General features: G+C 38.5%; 3 protein-coding genes and 1 long non-coding RNA gene across 6 annotated transcripts in view; 1 reads left to right on the plus strand and 3 right to left on the minus strand.

The window, feature by feature from the left end:
- Positions 1-638: 638 nt before the first annotated feature.
- Positions 639-1,795, minus strand: pmchl (pro-melanin-concentrating hormone, like). Of its 2 annotated transcripts, none has more exons than XM_042395744.1 (2): positions 1,555-1,795; positions 639-1,326 (listed from the first exon to the last, which is right to left on the minus strand). In XM_042395744.1, the coding sequence occupies exon 2, from the start codon at positions 1,277-1,279 to the stop codon at positions 761-763; it is 519 nt and encodes a 172-aa protein (XP_042251678.1). In that variant the 5' UTR covers positions 1,280-1,326; positions 1,555-1,795; the 3' UTR covers positions 639-760. The 2 variants fall into 2 exon arrangements, with proteins under 2 accessions (XP_042251678.1, XP_042251676.1); XM_042395742.1 differs by having other exon boundaries at positions 639-1,478.
- Positions 1,796-4,105: 2,310 nt separating this feature from the next.
- On the minus strand, positions 4,106-9,107 carry LOC121885118. The gene is made up of 3 exons (XR_006092466.1): positions 9,032-9,107; positions 4,593-4,647; positions 4,106-4,495 (listed from the first exon to the last, which is right to left on the minus strand). It is a non-coding gene; the product is annotated as an uncharacterized LOC121885118 (long non-coding RNA).
- Positions 9,108-9,152: 45 nt separating this feature from the next.
- On the plus strand, positions 9,153-14,883 carry spag8 (sperm associated antigen 8). 2 transcript variants are annotated; one of them, XM_042394269.1, is made up of 6 exons: positions 9,153-9,342; positions 10,642-10,801; positions 11,028-11,073; positions 12,520-12,640; positions 13,539-13,601; positions 14,169-14,883. In XM_042394269.1, the coding sequence occupies exons 1-6, from the start codon at positions 9,274-9,276 to the stop codon at positions 14,274-14,276; spliced, it is 567 nt and encodes a 188-aa protein (XP_042250203.1). In that variant the 5' UTR covers positions 9,153-9,273; the 3' UTR covers positions 14,277-14,883. The 2 variants fall into 2 exon arrangements, with proteins under 2 accessions (XP_042250203.1, XP_042250204.1); XM_042394270.1 differs by having other exon boundaries at positions 9,154-9,342; positions 12,520-12,634.
- A 5,745-nt stretch (positions 14,884-20,628) lies between these two features.
- The window catches only part of LOC121885326 (atrial natriuretic peptide receptor 2), a 63,352-nt gene continuing 62,425 nt past the window's right edge, over positions 20,629-21,555 (minus strand). The window contains exon 22 of the mRNA XM_042394686.1: positions 20,629-21,174. Coding sequence (XP_042250620.1) covers positions 21,112-21,174 — 63 coding nt within the window. The 3' untranslated portion in view covers positions 20,629-21,111. The remainder of the gene's footprint in view (positions 21,175-21,555) is intronic.

Below are 21,555 nucleotides of genomic sequence, written 5' to 3' on the forward strand. Positions count from 1 at the left end.
AGGCAGCCACCATCACGCGTAAATCAGCAGTCATTTACCAGTATACAGGATCTGATGTCACGAAACTCTAATGTGAAAATCTGTCTGTAATTTTAGAACAAAGGGGAGCTGCTGCAATCCTAGGGGTTATCAAGGCAACTCCTCCCATCACAGATGTTTTTGTTGAATCAGATACCCCCAGAAGAAGCCAAACTACAGCCTATTACTGCATCTATTACAGCTCGCCTATGTGAAGAGCTACTGCAGGAAACACACTTAGAAAACATTTCGAATGAGCACAGCTTGTGTGTATTTTGAAATTTTCCCTCTAGCTTCATGAATTCATGATGTTAAAGAGAAGAAAACAGATCACACCATTTTACTTGAAATTTTGCATCTACTCTTCCTCTTGCTTCTATCCTCCATCCTAGTGTCTGTTTTTGGGGGTTAAATCTTTTAGGAAATTGGTGTGTTTGCTTTCTTTCTGAGAAATAGATGAAAAGAAGTCTGTGTGTTAAGTATGGAGTTGGAGCCAGGAGGCGATTAGCTTAGCTTAACATAAATATTTGACTCTATCCAAAGTTCAATAATAAACCTACCAGCAGAGATACCAAACATGCACAAGACATAAGGCAGAATAACATGGTTTTTATTCTCAGATCTGCAATAATTTAAATATAGATACACAGATTTTTGGATTATGTTACAGCTCAGCGTGAGGCAGGAAAAGACGTGGTGGTGGACCTCTGTTTTGGCGCCTTGACAAGCAGAGCAAACTGTCCTAGACTTCCCAGCATGGCCGGTACACTCGTCCCACCATGCACCTCATGGTGTCCCTCCTCAGGATGGGGATGCTCAGGTCCTGGCCGGCGTCTTTGTGCTCGATGACCTGGCTGTTGTCTTCAGCTCTCCGCTTGTAGAAGGACGGTCCGTTGTGCAGCACCCGCAGGTCCCTCCACAGACTCGGATCAGCAACAACTATTACCCTCGGCCCTCTGGTTTTGCTTGCAGCGGCCAGATCTGCGTCGGCGAGACTGTTTTCTGTCCCCTCGTCGCTCAGCAGCGAAGCGAAAGTATCTTGCTCCAGGGAGCTGTCTTCAGTCTTGCCCATGGGTAATGCCACTGACAGTGCATAGCACTCAAATAAGAGTGCTGCAGCAAAGATGACGGACATGAGTGACTGTCTCATGGTGAAGATCTTCCAGGAGATGTAAGGCGTTGGCTTTGTGGATGAATTTCTTTCCAGAGCTCTTGCTTCGTTGTTCTGACTTTGAGATCGTATCACACTCTTATATACCATTTCGGATGCTCAGGATTGGCCACGTTGGATCGTTTTTCATCATTCTCCTGTTGTGTTCAGGAAATTAGCCAAAAGCATTAGAGGGCGGTTGAGTAGAACTCTTGCAGAGTTCAAGTGTGTTGTTTTGGCAGAAAGTTAATTAAAATCATCTTGATCATGGTGGCTGAAATAGACCCTTGTCGATGAAACAGTGGGAATTCTTTGAACAGGTAACAGCAAGAAAAACATTAATCCAAAATTACTGCCCTTTAAAACAACAAGTGTGGATTACCCACCTGTCAAACTCTTTGTGGTGTTAGATACACCGTGACTCACATTGTTGCAACAATGTTCAATAAGGGATGTAACCTTGGATTAGAGAAAAAAAGCAAACAAATGATTCCTGAAGTGTTTGTGTGTTCGTGGCATCTCCTTGTGGATGTGTCAAAGATAAAGTGAAGTTAGGAAATGTGTCTTTCAGGAGAATATACAGCAGATCTACTCCCAGGGCCCTGAGGTGGAAGCTGATTTGATCTCTAGCCGGACCACTGCATAATTACAATCTTACCTAATTATGGTTACCAGATGGGTGCTGCAGGAGCTCTGCACACCTGCCCTTACATAAGATCCAGACAAAATTAGTTAATATAATTTATGCAGGTGAGATTAGAGTCAGATCAAACATGTCGGCAAATTAACAAGTTTTAATTTGTGATTCGGATAATTTCATGTCATCTGCTATTCCAGGAAAGTTTGAAAAAAGTAGTTCTGTCCTCCGCATATGATCTTTGGAGCAGAGGTTGAAAATAACGAGCTTATGAGCACTAAAAGCTTATTATACTTAACACAACTGAACTCAGTGGTATAATAGTAGAGAATGGATCTGAGACATGATTTGCAGCACATTACAAAACTTTGATGGCTAGACGTATAATTTGGTATCATTAAATTGTTAAGGTTATTTTAGTATTGGTAATGTGCAGCTGGGAAGTTCAGATGGTAAGTACTGTGGACCATTTCTTATTGAAAACCATGTCTGTGGTTTCTAAAAAGTCTGGGATTTGATAATTACCTACACCCTGTTTTTATTACAGTCTGAAAGGCTTTGTGTGGTTTCATGGAGACAGATGGTTTTGTTTTAATCCTATCTTTCATTCCTAGATGTCAGATATTCATATGTATCATTGATGGGACGAGTGGAGCTCTTCCTATGCAGTAGGTCTTAACTCAATAGAGATTGTCGCTGCTTTTGAATGAAAACCATGTGGATGTGTTAAAAAGAGATGTTTTAGGAATGAAGAAAATAATGGTTGTTTTGTCCCTAAAGATAATCATTTTCTGCCAACACTTTCAATCCATATGGTAAACGTGCCAGCAACAGGACTAACGGAAAAGATCATAGTCTCTCATCTTAAATATATTCAGAATAGTCTCTCATTTTTTACTTTTCCTGTAAACTATATACAGTTTGTCATTTGCAGTGTTAAGACTCTGAGAGGGAGTGGCAGGGAACATTTTCCATGCTTGCCCTTGAGAGTAAGAGAGCAGCCGCCTGCTGAAGGTGTCTGTGTGTCACAAAGAATCGGCTAATAACAGCAACAGCGCTACACCTCGTTGAGGTGAAGAAGAAGAAGGAAAAAGGACCTCTGAAAGCAAGAGGGCAATAAGTGCTGAGCAGCTGACTACACTGATGGGCGCCAACCAAAACACAAGAACTCAGCTCAAAAGTTTGAAGGGGGTGAAAAAAGACCCAACCGTGTGCTGAAGGAAGACAGTGACTCTCACATAACGCACACAGCGGCGTTCCTCTTTATTACGGTACCGAGCGGCGGGCCACACGGCTCAGGCTCAAGTGTTATTCCAGCTAGGTAAATACAGGACACAGATCTAACAGCAGTGAATGTATTAACAGGCACAAATTGAATTATGTTGTTGAAATTCCAACACGGTGCCTTCTGCCAGCCAGTTCTGAGGTATGACCGATTGAAATCTCAGTTTTCTTTCGCTCACAGACAAGTTAAGTATTTCTATACCGCAACATGCACAGAGGACCTACTTTACAGGGCAGGAAGTTCTGGTTGTAATTCACTGGATGTTCTCAAAGAATCAACTAGAGAGCTCTGCTTTCACGCCAAGACAGAGGTGAAAAGTAACTCACTATGTGATCATGTACTATGATATTTAAATAGTTGAGTATTTCCATTTTGGGAGACTTTATACTCTTCATCTACTATATTTCAGAGGGAAATATTGCACTTTTTACTCTTTTGTACTTACTGTTTGTCACTGTGGTTTTATTTTCCAGGCGACAGTGTAGAAAAAGACATGAAACAAGGTGTCAGAGAGATGTATGACGTGCATCTAAACGTCTCCAGCTGGAATCTAACCGTTGTCACCACTTCCAGATTAAGATTTTACATTTGTGATGAATTTAAGGAGAACACTGACTAAGTGCTGACTCAAATTTTAAAAAATAGCCAAAGATTGTCTCTCCTTCCAAAGTTTTTACAACCAACATGAGATAAAGCTCAATAGGTGTTCTGTGGTTAAAACCAAAAAGTGTCCATCTGTTTTTCCTTATTTCCTTCTGTTCCCTCCTCAACTGATCACGAAAGCATAAAAATATCTTTAGCCACTAGCAAAACTAAACTTTACATCTTCATTTGTACTTTTCGTGACCTCGGAGTTAGAAGGTTAATGGCACCAGGCATGGATGAGATTAATGCAGCTGTACGGGATGTTGTAAGTCGACTTATAGAAATAAGAAATAAGAAACTCTTAAATTGACATAGTCAAGTCAATTTTTATTTATATAGCCCAATATCACAAATCACAACTTTGCCTCAGGGTGTGTACAGTCTGTACAGCAATACAATATCCTCTATCCTTAGACCCTCGATTATATGAAGTCTCTGATCATCTGATATCTGACAAATGTTACTGCTCCTAGAAACCATAACCGTAGCTTGCATGTTGACTGAAAATTATGCTGGTAGGATAGTGATGGCAGAACAAAACAAAATAGGCCCCCCTACATGTTTGTGCTGAAACTGGAATTCCAAGAATTCACTCTGGACTTGATCAACCATGTCTTTTCTCTCCGCATCCTGACAATGATAATGATGGCAAAACAACTCGAATCCAAACACCTTGAAGAGCCCGAAGATGAAAGCCAGATATCTGCGGCTCATACTCATAATGGGAGAGGGTGTGAGTTGGTCTGGGGTGAGGATGTGACTGCAGAGGAAGATAAAAGTAAAGAGATGAAAGGTGATATCTTGGATCTGTTGCTTCATCTCAGAGTGATTTGCTAAAACACAAAAGCATAACATACCCACAGAAAGTGTCATCTCTCATATGCGCTGCAAGTGAGAATAAAGGGTTTCCAGCTGAAAAGAAAGAAAGAAACCGTTCAACACACTACATATCTCATCAATATATCTGCAGAGATGCTGGTAGTCATGGAGATGGTCAGTCAACATGTAATCACAATGCGATACAAAAATAGCAACATTGGCGCTCTGTGTGTCGGTTAGGGGAGAGTGAAAGCCCTGTGAAGTTCTCGGCATCATGCTTTTCTATGAAGGGACTGAATAATGAACTACATGGATGCGAGTTGGAGAATCTGATCCCCTTCCAGCTCAGTGACCACACATAAGCCACGATGTTAATGCTGGGTGGGAGACTGTTGCTCTAAGCTTTAGAAATTTTAGCTTTAGAGATGCTTTACTTGAAAAGCTCCTTATGCACATTTGCTCTAGGACTATATCTTAAGCTGTCCAGCGATAAGGTGTTTTATACAGTATATGTTGATGCTACAAGGGCTGGAAAGCCTACTTTCTTACTCAGCCTCTTACTCTAAGCGATGGGAATGCAAAATTATCTGCACAAGTTAGAAATATACAGGGGGTTTTTTCACATCAAAGATTTCTGTATTCGCGTTTTTTTGTCTGTGCTTTTCTGACTGGTTTGAAATGGGTGTGTCTTTTTTGGCAAAAGGTGATGTCAGAATTTAACAATATAAGAATCAGAAAGAGGATGTTTCTGAAGTTACTCCCTATTTATCTATGTAGTACTGCTGTACGAGTGACAGAAGGGGAAATTTCAGACACAGATGTGTTGGTTGTTCCTTATGTTGCCAGGGAGACCCACTGTCAACCAGACTGCAGCAAACCACGCCAACACAGACCTGATGAAGCACATCAGCTGAGTTTTTCAGTGTAAAACCATTCATAGTCTCTTACAAAGGATATTCTTTAAAAAAAAAAAAAAAGACTTTTAAAAACTTAACTTCAACTTCAATGCTTGTTGCTTTGTTCACAAATATTTATGTCATGTATCTGTTACAGAGAAATGCTCAAGATTTGACATCACATGTGAAGTTGTTGCTTTCACATGTGATGTCTGACATTTTCCCATGTGTAATATCTGAAAATCACATGTGCCTACACCATCAACTTTATCAGATACATGCACATGTGGAATTTCACATGTGAAATGGTTTTCAACATGTGATAATAATGTAAAGTGACATGTGACGGTTCATAGATTACATGTGATTTTTTAAAATCTGGGTAAAAAATAATTAACCTTTTTATCTACATCATGTATCTTAGGTCTCTTTCTTTCTTATCCAGAGGGGAGTGTTTCTGGAAACACTGTGGAGTCTTCTCTGTGTTGTGCACTCAACGCGAACACGAAATTACTGAGGATGCCCACCTGATGACACTGTAGTCTTGTCTGCACTCTTACACACAACTTTGATTTGTAACCATTTTCTTTTTTCCTATGTAAGTCAGGTCAAGGGACATGATGCATGCATTGAAAAGGTTCTCATACCAAAGGAGTTACTAATTAGTGGACTAGTGGAACTAGATGAACAGTATGATGAGCAGATGAAACCACCTATCAAACCAGTTGGGCTAGCCACTGTAGCTTAGCTTAAGCATATGCAGTGTGGATGTGAGGCTTAAGCAGCTGACTATTTGCTCTTTGCTTAGGTAAGGGGAGGATTCAAAGGCATTTTAATGGTGTGTTAGGTCAGTGTTCAAGAATGTTGTCACCTGTGAGATGGCCCACTAGATTCATGTCTGCACAGCCCAATACCCATGGGCCTAGGACCCATAGGTCCTAATGATAGGTAAGAATATCATTTCATATTAATGCTGACCTCCATAGGAATGCTCACCCAACTTTTGGCACATTTCACTGTGTATATTGATAACTTACCAGTTGGTCTCTGGATCCTGCATCCTCCAGGCAAAATGTTATATATTCACCCAATGAAAAAAAACTGTGCCAACTGCCAACTGTTGATGTCGATGGCTGAACATGAAAAAGCTAATGTATACTATTCCAAAATATTCATTACTTGGATGCTAAGTTACCAAACAATGTATGTACTTTTTGATATAGAAACACAACTTTTGCATGACTGTATAATGAACTGTATACTTTGCTTCTCATTTTTATTTATGTACATTTGTTGAATTTGGGAGGAAGGGATGTGAGATATCCTTTTCTTTTTGAACTGTTCTGTTCTTCTTGCCTTTTGTTTTGCCTGTTGTGTCTCTGGGAAAATTGTAAATCAATATGCATATACAACTGAAAAGCAAGAAACGCTGTAAGCTTTTTCTTCTAGGACAATATGTACTTTTGGTGACTATTCCTCATCCCTACACTAATGTAATAACAACAGATTGCATGTTTGATCCATTCTTGTAGCACATATGGAATTTACAGGCAACATAATCACAGATCACAATGAAATAATGAGTGGACACCTATTGGTTTGCGTTGCATGACGAGACACAGTTTGATAGTCTAGTGTCCATAAAACATTGATTAGATTTCTGACTGTGCTTCATGCTGAGGTGGTAGACAGTTCCAGACACACTGGCTGCCTGACAGTGAAAACTCCTCTGCTGTTTCTCAGCAACAGACTCAGTGGTTTGTTTCTGTGTCTCATATCCACGGTAACAAGCACAGAGTGTTAAATTTAGCCAGGTTTGCATCGATATGAATAAATGGTATGTGATTCTCAATGAACAAGATTACTGAGCAAATAAATAAATTCTCAAATTGACTCCCCCACCCTAACAATGATGTACACTGCAGTATTTGTTGATCATTGGTTTGGCAGAGAATGATCTTCACCTTCAGGGTATAACAAGAGAGCTGCACCACATGCTCGGTGAAAATATGAGATTTGGTTCTGCTTTAAACAGACAGATTTTAGATTGAAGGTGAGGGGAAAACAGAGAGCAATACAATCCAAACAAAAGTAAGTAAATGTTATAATTCAGGAAAACAGTACATGTTGTGAGCATGGTATACAGTATACTATATATGACAAAATAATCTAAACTCAAGGAACACTAGCTTTTTTTTTTGAGCTTTCAACTTGAAACAATGAGGAAAAACTCTGGCACAATGTCTCGCTTACTGCTAGAATATTTATTAGTTCACAGCATTTCAGTCTGTGAAGCCTAGGTGCACACCTGTTGCATATTCAGTTGTGCAGAGATTTTTCTTTCTACAATTTTGTGGCTTTCAACTGCAATCTCACAGGTTTCATTAACAAATGGTTCTAGCTCAGGTGGCATAATGTGACCTGAATATGGAGCTTTGATCATGAGATAATAAAAACACATTTTTTAAAAAGGAGAATCTCTTTTTAAAAGGTGAAATTTTGAATTTATGTTTATAGTTGTTTTGCTGCTCAGAGTTTGGCTTTTCATGTTGAATTGAGTTGAAGTTCTTTTGTAATGGAGGAACATAAGAGTTAAATACAGGAAAGAAATATGAGTTGTGATTATCCTTCAGTTGCCACCACAGCTCTGGCTCAGCAGGATGGATGTAACAATGGAGATGGAGATTGGATGGATCAATCAGTAGATGGATGTAAAGACATTTTACCAGCTCATCAAATGACAGGAATGTCATCTTTGTTCACTTTAATTGCACCACAGGGGACAATGCTTTTACTCAGCACTGTCTCCTGGAGACCAGAGGATGTGCCTCTGTGCACACCTGAAAGAATGTGAGGAAGATTATTCATCCTCTAACCTTCCACAGTGAAGAACTTAACTCTTTTGTGGCTGTCACTGACAATTAAATAAGTATTTTAGGTTCTGTTGTATTTGAGTTCGAAAATAGTATATTTCAAGTTTGGTTCCATGTTGTTGTTTTTTTCATAAGGCCAAGTTGCTTTTACAAATTAAGAAAAGATATTCTTTTTTAATTGGACATAATCATACTGATGAAAACCCAGTAAGATATGTACTTTGTATCCTTTTGGAATAATTGAGAACAGACCTGACACATAAGGTGGAAGACTTCACATTTAATGTACTTGTGCTACTATTTTACATCTCTTTAAGACATGTAAAAAGCAACTTTCTCATAACACACATTTCACAAGTAAATGCAGTGTGTAGGCCAAAGTGCAGAGGAATACCAAAACCACTTTTGTTTTTTGCAACATTACCTGTAGGTTTTGAGAAGATATTTCTTTTGGAGGGGGGTTGCACATATAAGTATGATGTTGTTGCAGTGATTACTGCATTGATGATGAGAATGCTCTCTTTCTCGTTTACTTTCATTTGTTGTTTAGATGTAAATTTAATATTGAGGTTTGAAAGAAATGGGACTGCCACGAACGAAAGCTTTCTTTCTTTCTTTCTTTCTTTCTTTCTTTCTTTCTTTTCTTTCTTTCTTTCTTTCTTTCGTCTCCTTTTTTCTTTTATTTGACAGTATTTTACTGTAACTTACTTTAAATGTTCATCGTGTTTGCTCTCGTTTCTGTGCAATCTCCGTACATCCATGGTCTATGGGAGAAGAAAGTTGCCGTTGTCATGGTGACACTTCCGTCAACTGAATCCTGTTGCCAGGTCATCTCATTGAGAGGACGGGACGTACAGCGCAAACCTATAGAGGTTTCTACAGTTTATATTGTTTTTCGCGGACACATTGAGCCACTCAGGTTAAGGTTTAGTAATTAACTTGCTGCTACAATGACTGAACAGCCTGCTACTGTGGACAATAAAGTTGGAAAATGTCTGCTTCACAACTGGGTAGAAGAGGTGAGTAGTTAACTAGCGGTTAGTGCAAAGTTACGTTAGCTGGCGGCAAAACCTCACTCCACAGTTACGTTACTGCTGTACGAACACATAAAAACTATAGCTAACATTATTGTATCACTTAACTTTGGAGCAAATATATTGTTAGTCAGAGCTAGTAGCTAACACACAAAGTAGTTTCAGAGTAGAGCAGACATTTGGTAACTTAATATCACTGGTTGGTAACGTTACACGTAGTTACGCTCGACTTGTCATTGCACAAAAAGCACAGGTGCAATTAATAACATTAATGGTGGCTGAATCCCATTGAGCCATGTTAGTGATATCAGTTCCACCTGTACTTATTACCACTGCTAATGTTTGTTTTTGTTTGTTTAAGCCATACTCACATGCTGTGTTGTGACCCAATAGTATTTAGGTAGGGTCACATACTACTCAGTGGCATACCAATAGCCACTAAGTCTCACTATCAATATGTTTGTGTGTGTGTGTGTGTGTGTGTGTGTGTGTGTGTGTGTGTGTGTGTGTGTGTGTGTGTGTGTGTGTGTGTGTGTGTTCGCCCTCTCACTAGACCAAAAGGTTATATAGCCTAATGTTCAAATGTTGTTTAGACCATCAGAGATGAATTTGGAGTTTGTGGTGTTAGGTAAAGGTGTCTTTCATACAGTGATGGTGAGGGTGCACCTTCACTTTTCTTTTTTGGGTATATGTCATAATGACTGTGAGTGTTCCCCTTGCTGCATTACCTTCACAGCTCAGGTGTGAAGCCAGTAACTGTGAGACTATTAAAGCTGACACTTGCTCATAAAAGCTATTCAGTATGCTGTCTCATTTGTGTAGGTGCTTATGCAATACAAAAAAACATAGATATCTATAGGACATAATATTAACAAGTATTTTCATTATCTGCTAAATTGTCTGGCAATTAATCGATTAATAGTTTGATCTAAAAACGTCAGAAAAAAGTCAAAAATCTTCCCTCTTCAAAGGGGTTTTTAAATCAGTCCAAAACCCAAAGATATTCAGTTTATTTTTATATAAGACAATGAAAAGCAGCTCTAATCCGTAACAAGAACACAGAACAGGTGATATATATTTAAAGACAAAAACTAAAAACTATAAACTATAATGAGCATGAAACACAAACAAGCTGTTATGTGTGAAATCAAGGAAAGATGAAGTATCTATCTTTAATTAAAGCCTACAATCGAGCATTGTGGCTTTACAAAGGCAGAATTTATTGCATTACTTTAGATTCTAACATGTATTTTTATCATCTCCCCTGTATGGTCATTTATCCAGAGGGCTGTTGCAGCTCTTGACACACAGGAGACAAAGGCACATATCCAGAAACATGGACACAGAGGGATTCTCACAATAGACCAGGAGTCGAAAATGGAGACTGTCAGCACGCTGAGAGCAGCTTACATCCCTCCAAAGAGTCCAGGGGTGAGGCTGCGGGGTATGTGTCTTTGTCTTTCACTAACTGCAGTAAGAAACAATTTCATCCTACCATTGTAATCCATGTATAGACTAGACTAGATGTATTTCAGCAGAGTTTGAAAAGATTTTATTCTGCTGGAGGTAGAATCACACTGACAGCTGCTGTGACCTTTTCTTAAATTCTGTTTCTAGTCAATATTTTTCTATGCATGCTCAGTTCATCTCTTCTTCTTTTCACGGTCCAGGCATTAGAGGTGAGCTTTTGGAAAAACATATCGCCCAGATGATAAGGTAAATCAACTATGAAACTATGTTTTAATGCTAAAGAAATGATTGCTGGAAGTGGTTTGTTTATGGAAACAGAGAACACCATGCCTGACCATGTCTTGACGGGGAACGTGTTGGAGGAAAGTGATGTAATATTTACATGTCTGGGTTTGTTTTACTGTACAATTACAGCTGTATTACCTTTTAAATCAGATTTTATGATGTTATTTTACATGGAGGCCATTCATCCTAATGGGGCTTATAGAGTCTGTCCCCCACAGATGTGGTTATTAACATCCTGCACGAGTTAACTGCTCATAAAGAATACAAAGCATCAAGTCTTCGGTGAAAACGGTTTGTCCAGTAGCAGACAGTGTCTCATCTCTTAGTCTTGAGCCACACACTGAATTTCCTGGACTTTATAAGTATACACCAACGCTGCTTGATTCATACCAGGTTCCCGACCAGCACACAGCTAAGAGGGTTTTTCTAGGCTGATCTGTTGTTATGTTAAACACAATGCCACTTTGAATGAATGAATTAACAGAGTTAGCCAGATCAGAGGTTGGAGAGTGTAAGGGTTTTGTTTTCATGGTTTAAATATCACACCAGTATCTTTTGATGCAACTTGGAAATTTTATGCAAATGTATATTATCATCCATTAAGTGGCATGAAATTATATGTACAAGGACAATTGAATTCTATCATCACCAGTTTTAAAGGCCCTACATACCACTGGTTCACTCACATAGATGTTTTCACTGATTAGACCTCTTCTCAGGACTGTGTGGGAGTGTACAGACATTGCTTGATTAGTGTCTGCCTCATTCTTCCGGTAGTCTTCTTGCTCCTGCTGCTCTCTGCTCCTTTAGCATCTCTTTAGGTACATAACAGTTCACTTGATTGCATCCTCGTTTTCCTCACCTGCATCTTTCCTTGCGTCTGAGGCTGCATTCAGGCAATGTCAGCAGAATGGGAAGAATGGAAAATTAAACCTGTTGTTCTGACTTGGGAGTATTCATGCATTATTCCAGTGTTGGTTACCCCAATTGGTAGCCATGTTTTATATTTTCCTCAAACAGGGCAACAGTTAGCACAGATCCACTATGGTGAGGTGGAAAACATTTTAAGTTGGGAGGAGTATTGCAACCAATTTGGTTCTGTTATTTGTCTGTACATGCTGGTGTTGTAGTGATGCGGTTTCAAAACTACAGCATCTAATCACTAAAATATGTGTAATAAAGGAGAGAGAGATGGTCTGCTAAAAGACTTCTAGTAGGATGGCTTTGTGTATCCTTGCACAAGCCTTCTGCAGGAGCCCTCCTCACTTCTCAATCCTCGAAGCAAAAATTAGAGCACTGGACCATGATGGTTGAGGATTTCCGGATTACCCGAGGATTGAAAAATGTGCTACTGCTTGATAGTCAGACCAAACACTGATAGAGGCTGTTATCTTCTTGTTTTCACAGTGAGAAGATTCATGCTGACCTGAATCCACCGACTCCCAAAACTGACTTCTGCTCTACAACCAAAAACGATTTCTGCATGGAAGGATTTGTGCCCCTTACCCCTGAAACAACAGAAGTATGTGTATGTATATAAAGTATACTGTTTGCATCTAACTAAGTATGTAAATCCGTGAGCAGTTATGAGATCAAATCTCCTGTGTTGAATCTAAAAAAGCAGACAAGTGCCTAAAATGCAGCTTCAGTATTGGGACTGATGTTAAAAGTGTGTCCAATATGTTGTATCTGTGTGATATTTGAATGACTACTTCATTTATTACGTTTGCATAAATGTGTGCCAACCTTACATTATATAACATCATATTTTACATTGTTGGCTAGGTCTGTTGTTTAGAATTGCTAGCCAATTTAAAATGTACAAGGAGAGTTTAGGCCTGAATATGACACTAAAAGTTTAATAGACATTCATTGCAGTGAGACTTTTTGCATTTTTTTGTTCACTATAGTGAGCTTAACATGGTGATTCTGGATAAGAGGTGTCTTGAAGCTGGCTCGATTAACTTTGGGTTTTCCAATCCAGCTACAAGGGCATTCATGTGAAAGAGTTCTGAATTAGAAGCCAATCACAAGCAACATCATCACCGAGCTGCAGTGATGGAGTAGGATTGCGACATCTGCCCACACTGTCAAGAATCCTGTTGGAAATGAAAGAAAGCGCAATTAATATGCAACTATTGCAGCTCATTAGTCTGTTAGTCTAAACTATCAGATGGGTTACCATCTGATTGTGTACTAATCAATCACAATTTTTTAAGTCAGGGGTTTTCAAAGTGTATGACTGTGGGCCTCCCCTCAGACAAAGCTTGAAAAAGACCTAGACTAGTCTATGTACTCATATACTGTGTTCTGTACATTTTACGCTCATAATGGTCCTAAAATACTCAGAAGCAAGAGCAGAAAGAATACAATCAGTGTTATCATGCTGTTGATTTAACAGTGTGTTCTTGTTGTCTCATTTCCAGGTTTATGATTATAAAACTGAGCAGGCCGTCACATTTTGGAGTGAAAATTACCAGAGGATACAGGTATGTCAAATTGTTCCACTTTTCAATATATGTCTCATGTTTTGCTGATTATTTTCTGTCATCATTATATTTTTGCTTGTTTGTTTGGATCAATATTCAAACTACACTAAATAATTTTGGTTCCTTTTAAGTTAATTAGTTATGGCCCATAGGGATTATATGATGTACATCAGACTAATTTTCTCCCTGATGTTGAACATTTGGGCTTGTTTTCAGTCTGTGCTTAGTGTATGAGAAAGCAATTGTTTTTTCCTTTTCTTTAAAAATAATATGGAGTTGCTAATGGCACCATATGATATGACAGAAGAGAATGCAACAGCAGCAGCAGCTCTCAGAAGAGTTTTATTTGTCCACAAAAGTCAAGACGGAGATTATTATAGATTTGGTATTCTAAGCTTTCCCCCCATTATTCCCTCTCTGCTCGATGGAAGAGTTCTTTTTTATTATTTTGTTTTACATTCTGCACTCTCAATATCTTGAGCTCACTTACAGAACATGTGGCCTGTAAGATTTAGGAATAACTAATGATGGTCAAACATTATTCTTTTGTGTTGTTTTGTGTCACAGGGTGTGACGGCTGTAGGGACCCCAAACATGCCTTTCAGAAAGTCAGCCCTGTTCAGCACACCCATTAGTGAGCGGCTGGATGAGATCGAGCCCCCACCTGATAACTAAGACATCGCTTCATAACCTGTTAATGCCTGAATTATATTTAAGTGGTAATCCACTTTAAAGGTCACTGTCATTCTCAACAATGATGAAACCTCTGGTGATTAGCTATCATTGTTGCTTTTTTAACTGTTTGGTTACATTATTACTGCCTGGAAAAACACAGAAATCACTACCAGATATTCAGCTGATGTCATGTAGACAAAACACACATGTTGGGACATTAAACCTGCCAAACAAACTGTCTCTGAACTTAATAAACCACACCAACCTATTTCTCACATTTGCAGAGAAAAAGTTGCCTCCATGTTTGACAACTACCTAAATATAATAATTTTTCTATCACCAAAGTCTGTAACTCTGGTGAGTAGAGACCCAAAATATTAACAGTGACACACAGTGTAAACAACAATTTCTAATCCTCTTTTGTTTTTTCTTGATTATCCCGATGTTCAATGTATGGTTACTTTACTTTTGTCTTCTGAAATATGAATCCCCTTCTCAACATTTTATGTTGATGAAGTTTAACATCTGTAGATTCCATATGTCCTCACTACCAGTTCACCTTGTAGTTATTTCTAAAGAAAGAAGAAATGCAGTTGTCATTCCTGGAGATATTAACCACATCATTTATGGTACATGCATGTGTTAACATATAACCAAATACTTTCAGGCACTGGGAACAGATTGGATTAGACTAGAATAGATTTACTAGAATTGTAAATTTGGCATTTATTTACATGGAAAAATTGCTGATTTCTTTAAATGTATTTAAATGTAGTTCATCAAAGTCTTCTTGATAAAAACCTGTTACTATTATGTCTTAACATCAGCAGCCGGTTGTACAAGATGTTATAAAGGTCATACGTAGCCTAGTTATAATGTAATCTATAAGTACATTTACTAAATGGAGATTTGCACATCACTAGATCAAGACAGGTTGCACTACACAAACAAGTTCTTAAAAAGAGTTTAATCTTATCTAATCAGTAGAGAGCTAATATTAAAGAAGAGAGTAGAGAAGGTAATAAGGAATATGGAGGACATGTTTGATACAGGGATAGAAATGCTTTTTAAATAATGTCTTAAATTAGATTTATATGATGATATGATGTGAGAGCAACAATAACCTTAATCAACAGAATTGCAGAGCATTACATGTCATATTTTGCACACTATTAGACTGACTCGAGTCAGGTCTTGGTTACCAATAACTGAGAGGACGTCAACTAGCCTAAATGATGGAAAAGAAACTGGCAAAAACCACATAATTACAATTCACAAAAGAATACAATTTGGGTCATACTACAACACATTATGGCAACAATAATGTCAGATTAAATGACCCAACAGCCAATATATTTCTCCATTTATGCTTACATGAATGAAAGGACTGATATATTGATATATTATATTGATATTCATATATTGCTTATATTAGCCCCTTGAAACTGTTAATTTTCTTAGTTATGTTACTGCCATGGTTTAATTGTTGATTGACATTGTCAGAGACACATTAAGGAATTAACCATTAATATCAGATGATTAGATTAGGTGGCAAAGGCTCTGCTGTTTGAGGGAGCTTTCAAAGCATCCAATCAGCAACGAGGATTCTTCTGGGAGAATCGGTGCCCTCTTAACACCTACATGAACATTTGATTTGAATCAACAATACCAAAAAAACGTAGTACATAAAGAAGGGGTTGGTGTTGTGGAGGTGGTCGGTGCAACGGAAGTTTCCTAGCAGCTGATTTTCACATTACTATGATCTTTACCTGTGACAACTTCAGTTTCAGTGGTGTAAAGTTAAGAAATTACTTGTTTGAAAATAACAAGTGGTAAGTAAGAACATAGTAAAGTCTTTATGCACAAACTTGGATTTACAAATAGCTGTCCAGGGTGTACCTGCCTCTCTCTTGATTGCTGTAAAAAAAAATCCCAGTTTTGTTTAGCACTATTGATAGATTAGTTAACCCTGCTCCTCCCCTTTACCAGTCTTTTCAAATAATGATTGTGAAATGTTTTTATCATTTTTTGTGGACAAGGTCACTGATATAAGGTCTAAAATATTGCCTTCCAGTAACCCTGGAGGAGAGCATCCGGCCCATGTTTCTTTATTTTGCCAGTTTAGCCCAATGTCATTTTCTCTCAAATGCGCCCCTCCTCCAGCTCTCTTGACATTGTTCTAAACTCTCTTTTTAAAGATGTTTTTAGTTCCCTGGGACCATACTTCCTCTACTGTAAACAGTTCCCTTAGCTTTGGCTGTGTGCCATTATTTTAAGCATGAGATTATTCAGCCACTCTTGACAAAGCCAAGCCTCAACCCATTGCTTCCCAGTAACTACAGACCTATTTCCAAACTTCCTTTTATTTCCAAGGTCTTGGAAAAAGTAGTTTGTAAACAACTTATACAGGTCCTGGACGGCAATGAAATCTTTGATAAATTCCAGTCTGGTTTTCGTGTGGGGCACAGTACTGAAACTGCTCTGCTTAGGGTTGAAAATGAGATTTTAATGCACGCTGATGCTGGGGAATGTTCACTTATGTTGCTGCTTGACCTAAGTGCAGCTTTCAACACTGATGACCACTCTATTCTCCTTAGTAGACTTTAGCAATGGGTGGGTAATAATGAGGACTGCCCTTGACTGGTTTGCCTCAGATTTGTCAAACAGTAGTTTTTCTGTTTTTCTGGCAATTGATCATTTTGTCTCCTCAGCCACTCAACTGAAGTGTGGGGTACCCCAAGGTTCAATCCTTGGTCCTATTCATTTCTCCCTATACATGCTACCCCTTGGTTTCCTAATTAGTTGAGTGTATTTCTTATCACTGCTATGCAGATGATACACCGCTGTACTTTTCTTTCAAATGACCCTAGCAAACTCTTCACCTTGCAAGACTTCCTAACAGCTATAAGGAATTGGATGTCACTTCCTCCAACTTAATCCTGACAAAACAGAAGTCCTTATTATAGGCCTTGAGAGAATCTCTGAGAAAATACAGCCATGTATTGGTCCTTTAGTAGCAAATGTTAAGTGAGCCTCAAAAAACCTGAGTGTTTTCTTTGACCAACACATGAACTTTGAGTGGCATATTAAGAAAGTGGTCCAATTCTGTTTCTTCCAACTAAGAAACATTGCGAAAATCAAATCCATACTATCCTTTCAAGATCTGGAAAAAATCATCATGTTTTTGTCTTCTCCTGTCTTGATTATTGTAACTCACTGTTCACAACCCTGAGTTGCTCCTCTGTGTCATGGCTCCAGTTGGTCCAAAATGCAGCCGCTAGACTGTTAACTAATACACAACGTAGGTCACACATCACACCACTGTTGGCCAACCTTTTGATTGATTGATTCCCATAGAAAGTAGAATTGATTTTAAAATATTTTTATTTACCTATAAAGCCCTAAAGGTGACCGTGCTTTTGCAGTTGTGGCCCCCACCCTCTGGAACCATCTTCCTCTAGTTATAAAAAACGCAGAATCAGTCGATAGTTTTAAGAAGCTGTTAAAAACTCGCCTGTTTTGTGTCCCATAATGTGTGATTGCCCTCTGTGTAGCTTTTATTGTTTTTATTGTTTGTGTATCTGACTTCTGTGTTTACCCTCTGTGTAGTTTTATGGTTTTTATTGTTTTTTATATTGATATTTCCTGTTTTTAACTTTCAGTTTTTTTCTCAATTGTTCGCATTGTACAGCACCTTGTAACTCTGGTTTTGAAAGTCGCTTTATAAATAAAGTTTACTTATTTACTTACTTACTCACCCAATGTCAGCTGGGATGGGGTCCAGCTCCCCGTGACCCTGCAAAGGATAAAGCAGGGATAGCTAATGGATGAATGGATGGATGGATGGTGCACCACAATCCAAGTCATGTTGTTGTTTCTTCATGCTGCCTCCACCTGATCAGGGAGTTTGGTTTGGTTTCCTATTTTTTTATTATTTCTCTGTTGCCCTTTGCAGTCGGTAATTATTGCAATCAAATGGTGCTGAGCAACAAAAAGACACACTTTCCTCCTGTAACGGGTAAATATCTTGCTATTGCCACCTTTACAGAGACCTGTGCTCACAGGTCCACAGCATGCAGATGTGAAACATGGCATATTGTTGGGAAGTATGCTACAGATCTACATTTGTGTTCTGTCAATCAGAGGACAATTCCAGGCGCTGCTGATCCTCTCTGAGCTTTCAGCAGGGATTAGTAGGCGGTAGCTATGGCGACAAGTAATTTTAGCTTATATTTATGCAGCTTTTCTCTCCAAACATTTCATTAACTCATGGAATGATACAGGAAAACCAATTTGTCTCTGAAACACAAGACCTTGCAGTGAATTTGTACTTAACATTTCAAATGAAATGTGATACAGCAATTTTCATTTTTCTTTCCCCTCTTTAATTTCAGTTGTGTCTCTCTGTTGTTTATGTCTGTGTATCATTTTGGTCTTTTTTTGGAAAGAATCAGTCCTGAAACAAGATATCAAGGTGAAGCTATATCAACTGAATATATATACAGTATATAGAGTGAATTCCCTGATCTGAACACTCAGATGAACCAACCAAGCAATGATTCTATGATTTACAAGTCAAGGACATTTTTTAGATGTCTTGATTACATAAAACTACTGATTCAATATAATTTAAGTGACTATATTACGATTTGAAGCAGGTCCTAACTAGTTTACCATTACCATTACATTTGTGTGACAGAGCTAAGCATTAGTTTTTCCAAAAGATAAATACGTTCAGACCTTTGAAATAGTCCATAAAATACTTTTTTCTAACCAGAAAGGACCTATGTTGCATGTTATCAGCTCACCCTCCCTCCAACTCTACACACACACCTATATGCAAGTTAGCGCTGGCTTGAGTGACATGAAATCACTGAAAAATTGAAGATGTTTTATTTAAAGGGATTTTGAGAATTATTTGACTTATGTACACGTGTTTTTCTTGGCGGCTTTGTACCTCAAGGTCTGCTCTCTGAAAAAGCAGAAAATAAAACATGATAAGATGACAGACAACCTGGTCAGTATTGAGAAGTTAACAGGTCAGCGTGCAGTTCAGCAGAGACCTTCACTGCTCGATGTGGCTCTAACAGGCACCGGTGGTGTGTCACTGCAAGAAAGTGGGCGGTAATTACAGCTGTGCAGGAGGGGAATATGTGTTCTTGCAGAGATGAAAAAGAACAAACACACACACATAGCCACACACTGTGTCCATGCCCCTGTTTCACAACTGATAATGAGCATCTAATGAGTGGTGATGTCATTACAACAAACACAGATGCCTGCTACCGCCTCGCTTTTCTCCACTTCTTCCCTTATCTGTCCACATCTGCTGGCAGTTAATTAGGCTGCAGATACTTTCTATGACACATTTGTTATGTATATGGCAAATAATTATAATAATTCTGGCAGTATCGTGAAACATGAAGGGATATGGCTAATATTAAAGTGGATAAATCTGAACTAGCTATCATGACCTTTGAGGGGAAAAGTGCAGAGCTGATATTTAACAGAAGATAAAAATAGAAAATAAAATCTTCAAGGTGCAGCTTAATTTCAATAGACATTCCCAAAAGGTTACACCGGGTTAGCTGCCCCTCTGCTTAATTACCACTTCCTTTTTTAAATTTGCAATTCTAGTGGGACATCCAATATTTCAGGGGTACAGCACGAGGTAATTTATAAATTCTTTCTAGGTTAAACATGGATGAAAACATTTGGGTGAGTATTATCAGGAGAATACGGCCCAGATCCATCAAGAAAAGTCTTCAGTACCGTTCTTTGCTCTTCTTTCAATAAAGACATACTCCCCAGTTCTGATATAACTGATGCTATAGCAGAATCTACACAATCCTCTTTAAGAGCTGCTATTGTTGTTTTGAACCAACAGTCGCTTCTCGCTGTTGTGACACCTAAACCACACCTGTAACTGCCAGTAGCTCCTCATAGGACACTGATTGGATCAGACACAAGTGCATAACTTGAAGGGTAAATGCTAGATTAGATCAGCTGGAGGCACAAACTCTCGGGTATGCAGTTAGGGTTAGGTTTTAGGTTAAGGTTAGGGTTAAGATTAAGATTAGTGTATAAATCTTGCAAGAGTTTTGTAAATTGTCCCTCCAGCTGCTCCAGTCTCGCACCAACCAACTTGAAGCCTGACAAGATGGACTGATCTTGTGATCTTGCGAAGCCAGCTGCCTCGCAAGGTAATGAGTCCACATTATCCTATTTCTTTCTTTTTTCTGCCTTTCTCATATTACACCCTTTATAGATGCATATATCAATACATTTCCAAAAGCCACACCAAAAGTATAAAAATAGAGCCTGGTCCATAAATGGAAAAAGGAGTGTTTTACTCGGTTTATTGAACAAAATATCTTACAGTATCTTGGATATACATATATACATATTATCTTGTACTGTGTAACACCGTTGATGAGCCCCTGCAGTGACATTGATTGTAACACTGTGCCTCCAAACTTCAATGGATGTTTCAAGGAAATATTAATATATCATTGACTTCCAAACACATTATACAAATCTGAATATAGAAAGCACAAAAAATAAGAATTTATCAGTGAAAAGTACTCACTCTCAGGACAGAAAGGTTCTTCATACAAAAAACAACTTTTACAATATATTTTTTTTTGCAGTTACAGTATTCAGGTAGTAAATATACCTGGAATTCACTCTGTGTTTTTTCGTATGGTGTTGTTCACTTTTCCTCTGCACGGAAATCACCAGTAAGGACTTATTCTAGAACAAATAAAGAAGTGGCTCGGCCACCGGAGCTTCTGCTGTCGTCTCCACTGCTGCTGCCACATTATCAGCAGACCTCTCAGATAACATACACATCAGTCTTCTCCCCAAGAAGCCAATAGGTTCTCATTTTGCCTTTGCCCTGGAAAAACACAGAAATCAATAGGTTCATCAATGGAGATGAAGTGGGGGTTGGGAGGTGAGGGTGATATCCTCTATTAGGCTGCCCTTCATTAAGGGTGACCCTGATGGTTGTTGCAGCTCAGTTTACACCTCCACCTCTCTTCGCAAAAGAAGCGTTATGTGTTATCAGAGAAGAATTAACCACATCATACTTCAAAATCATAATAACATATTGCTGTTGCCAGGTGAAACCCTTGTTCCTCCAAAAGGTCAAAATCCGTCTCAAGCTAATGCTGAAATGATTGGTTCATTAGGTGATAAGATGATCAACAGAAAATTAGCAATTTAAAGCAAATTTAAATATTTATCATGCAAAAATGTAAACATTTACTGGCTCCAG

The sequence above is a fragment of the Thunnus maccoyii genome, chromosome 19 (assembly GCF_910596095.1).
Source record: "Thunnus maccoyii chromosome 19, fThuMac1.1, whole genome shotgun sequence".
Lineage (NCBI taxonomy): Eukaryota > Metazoa > Chordata > Actinopteri > Scombriformes > Scombridae > Thunnus > Thunnus maccoyii.

Coding starts and splice junctions, on each gene's coding strand:
- pmchl (XM_042395744.1), bottom strand. CDS start 1,279: ATGGTATATAAGAGTGTGATACGATCTCAAAGTCAGAACAACGAAGCA.
- spag8 (XM_042394269.1), top strand. CDS start 9,274: ATGACTGAACAGCCTGCTACTGTGGACAATAAAGTTGGAAAATGTCTG. Junction 9,343..10,641: donor TTCACAACTGGGTAGAAGAG/GTGAGTAGTTAA, acceptor TCATTTATCCAG/AGGGCTGTTGCAGCTCTTGA. Junction 13,602..14,168: donor AAAATTACCAGAGGATACAG/GTATGTCAAATT, acceptor TTTGTGTCACAG/GGTGTGACGGCTGTAGGGAC.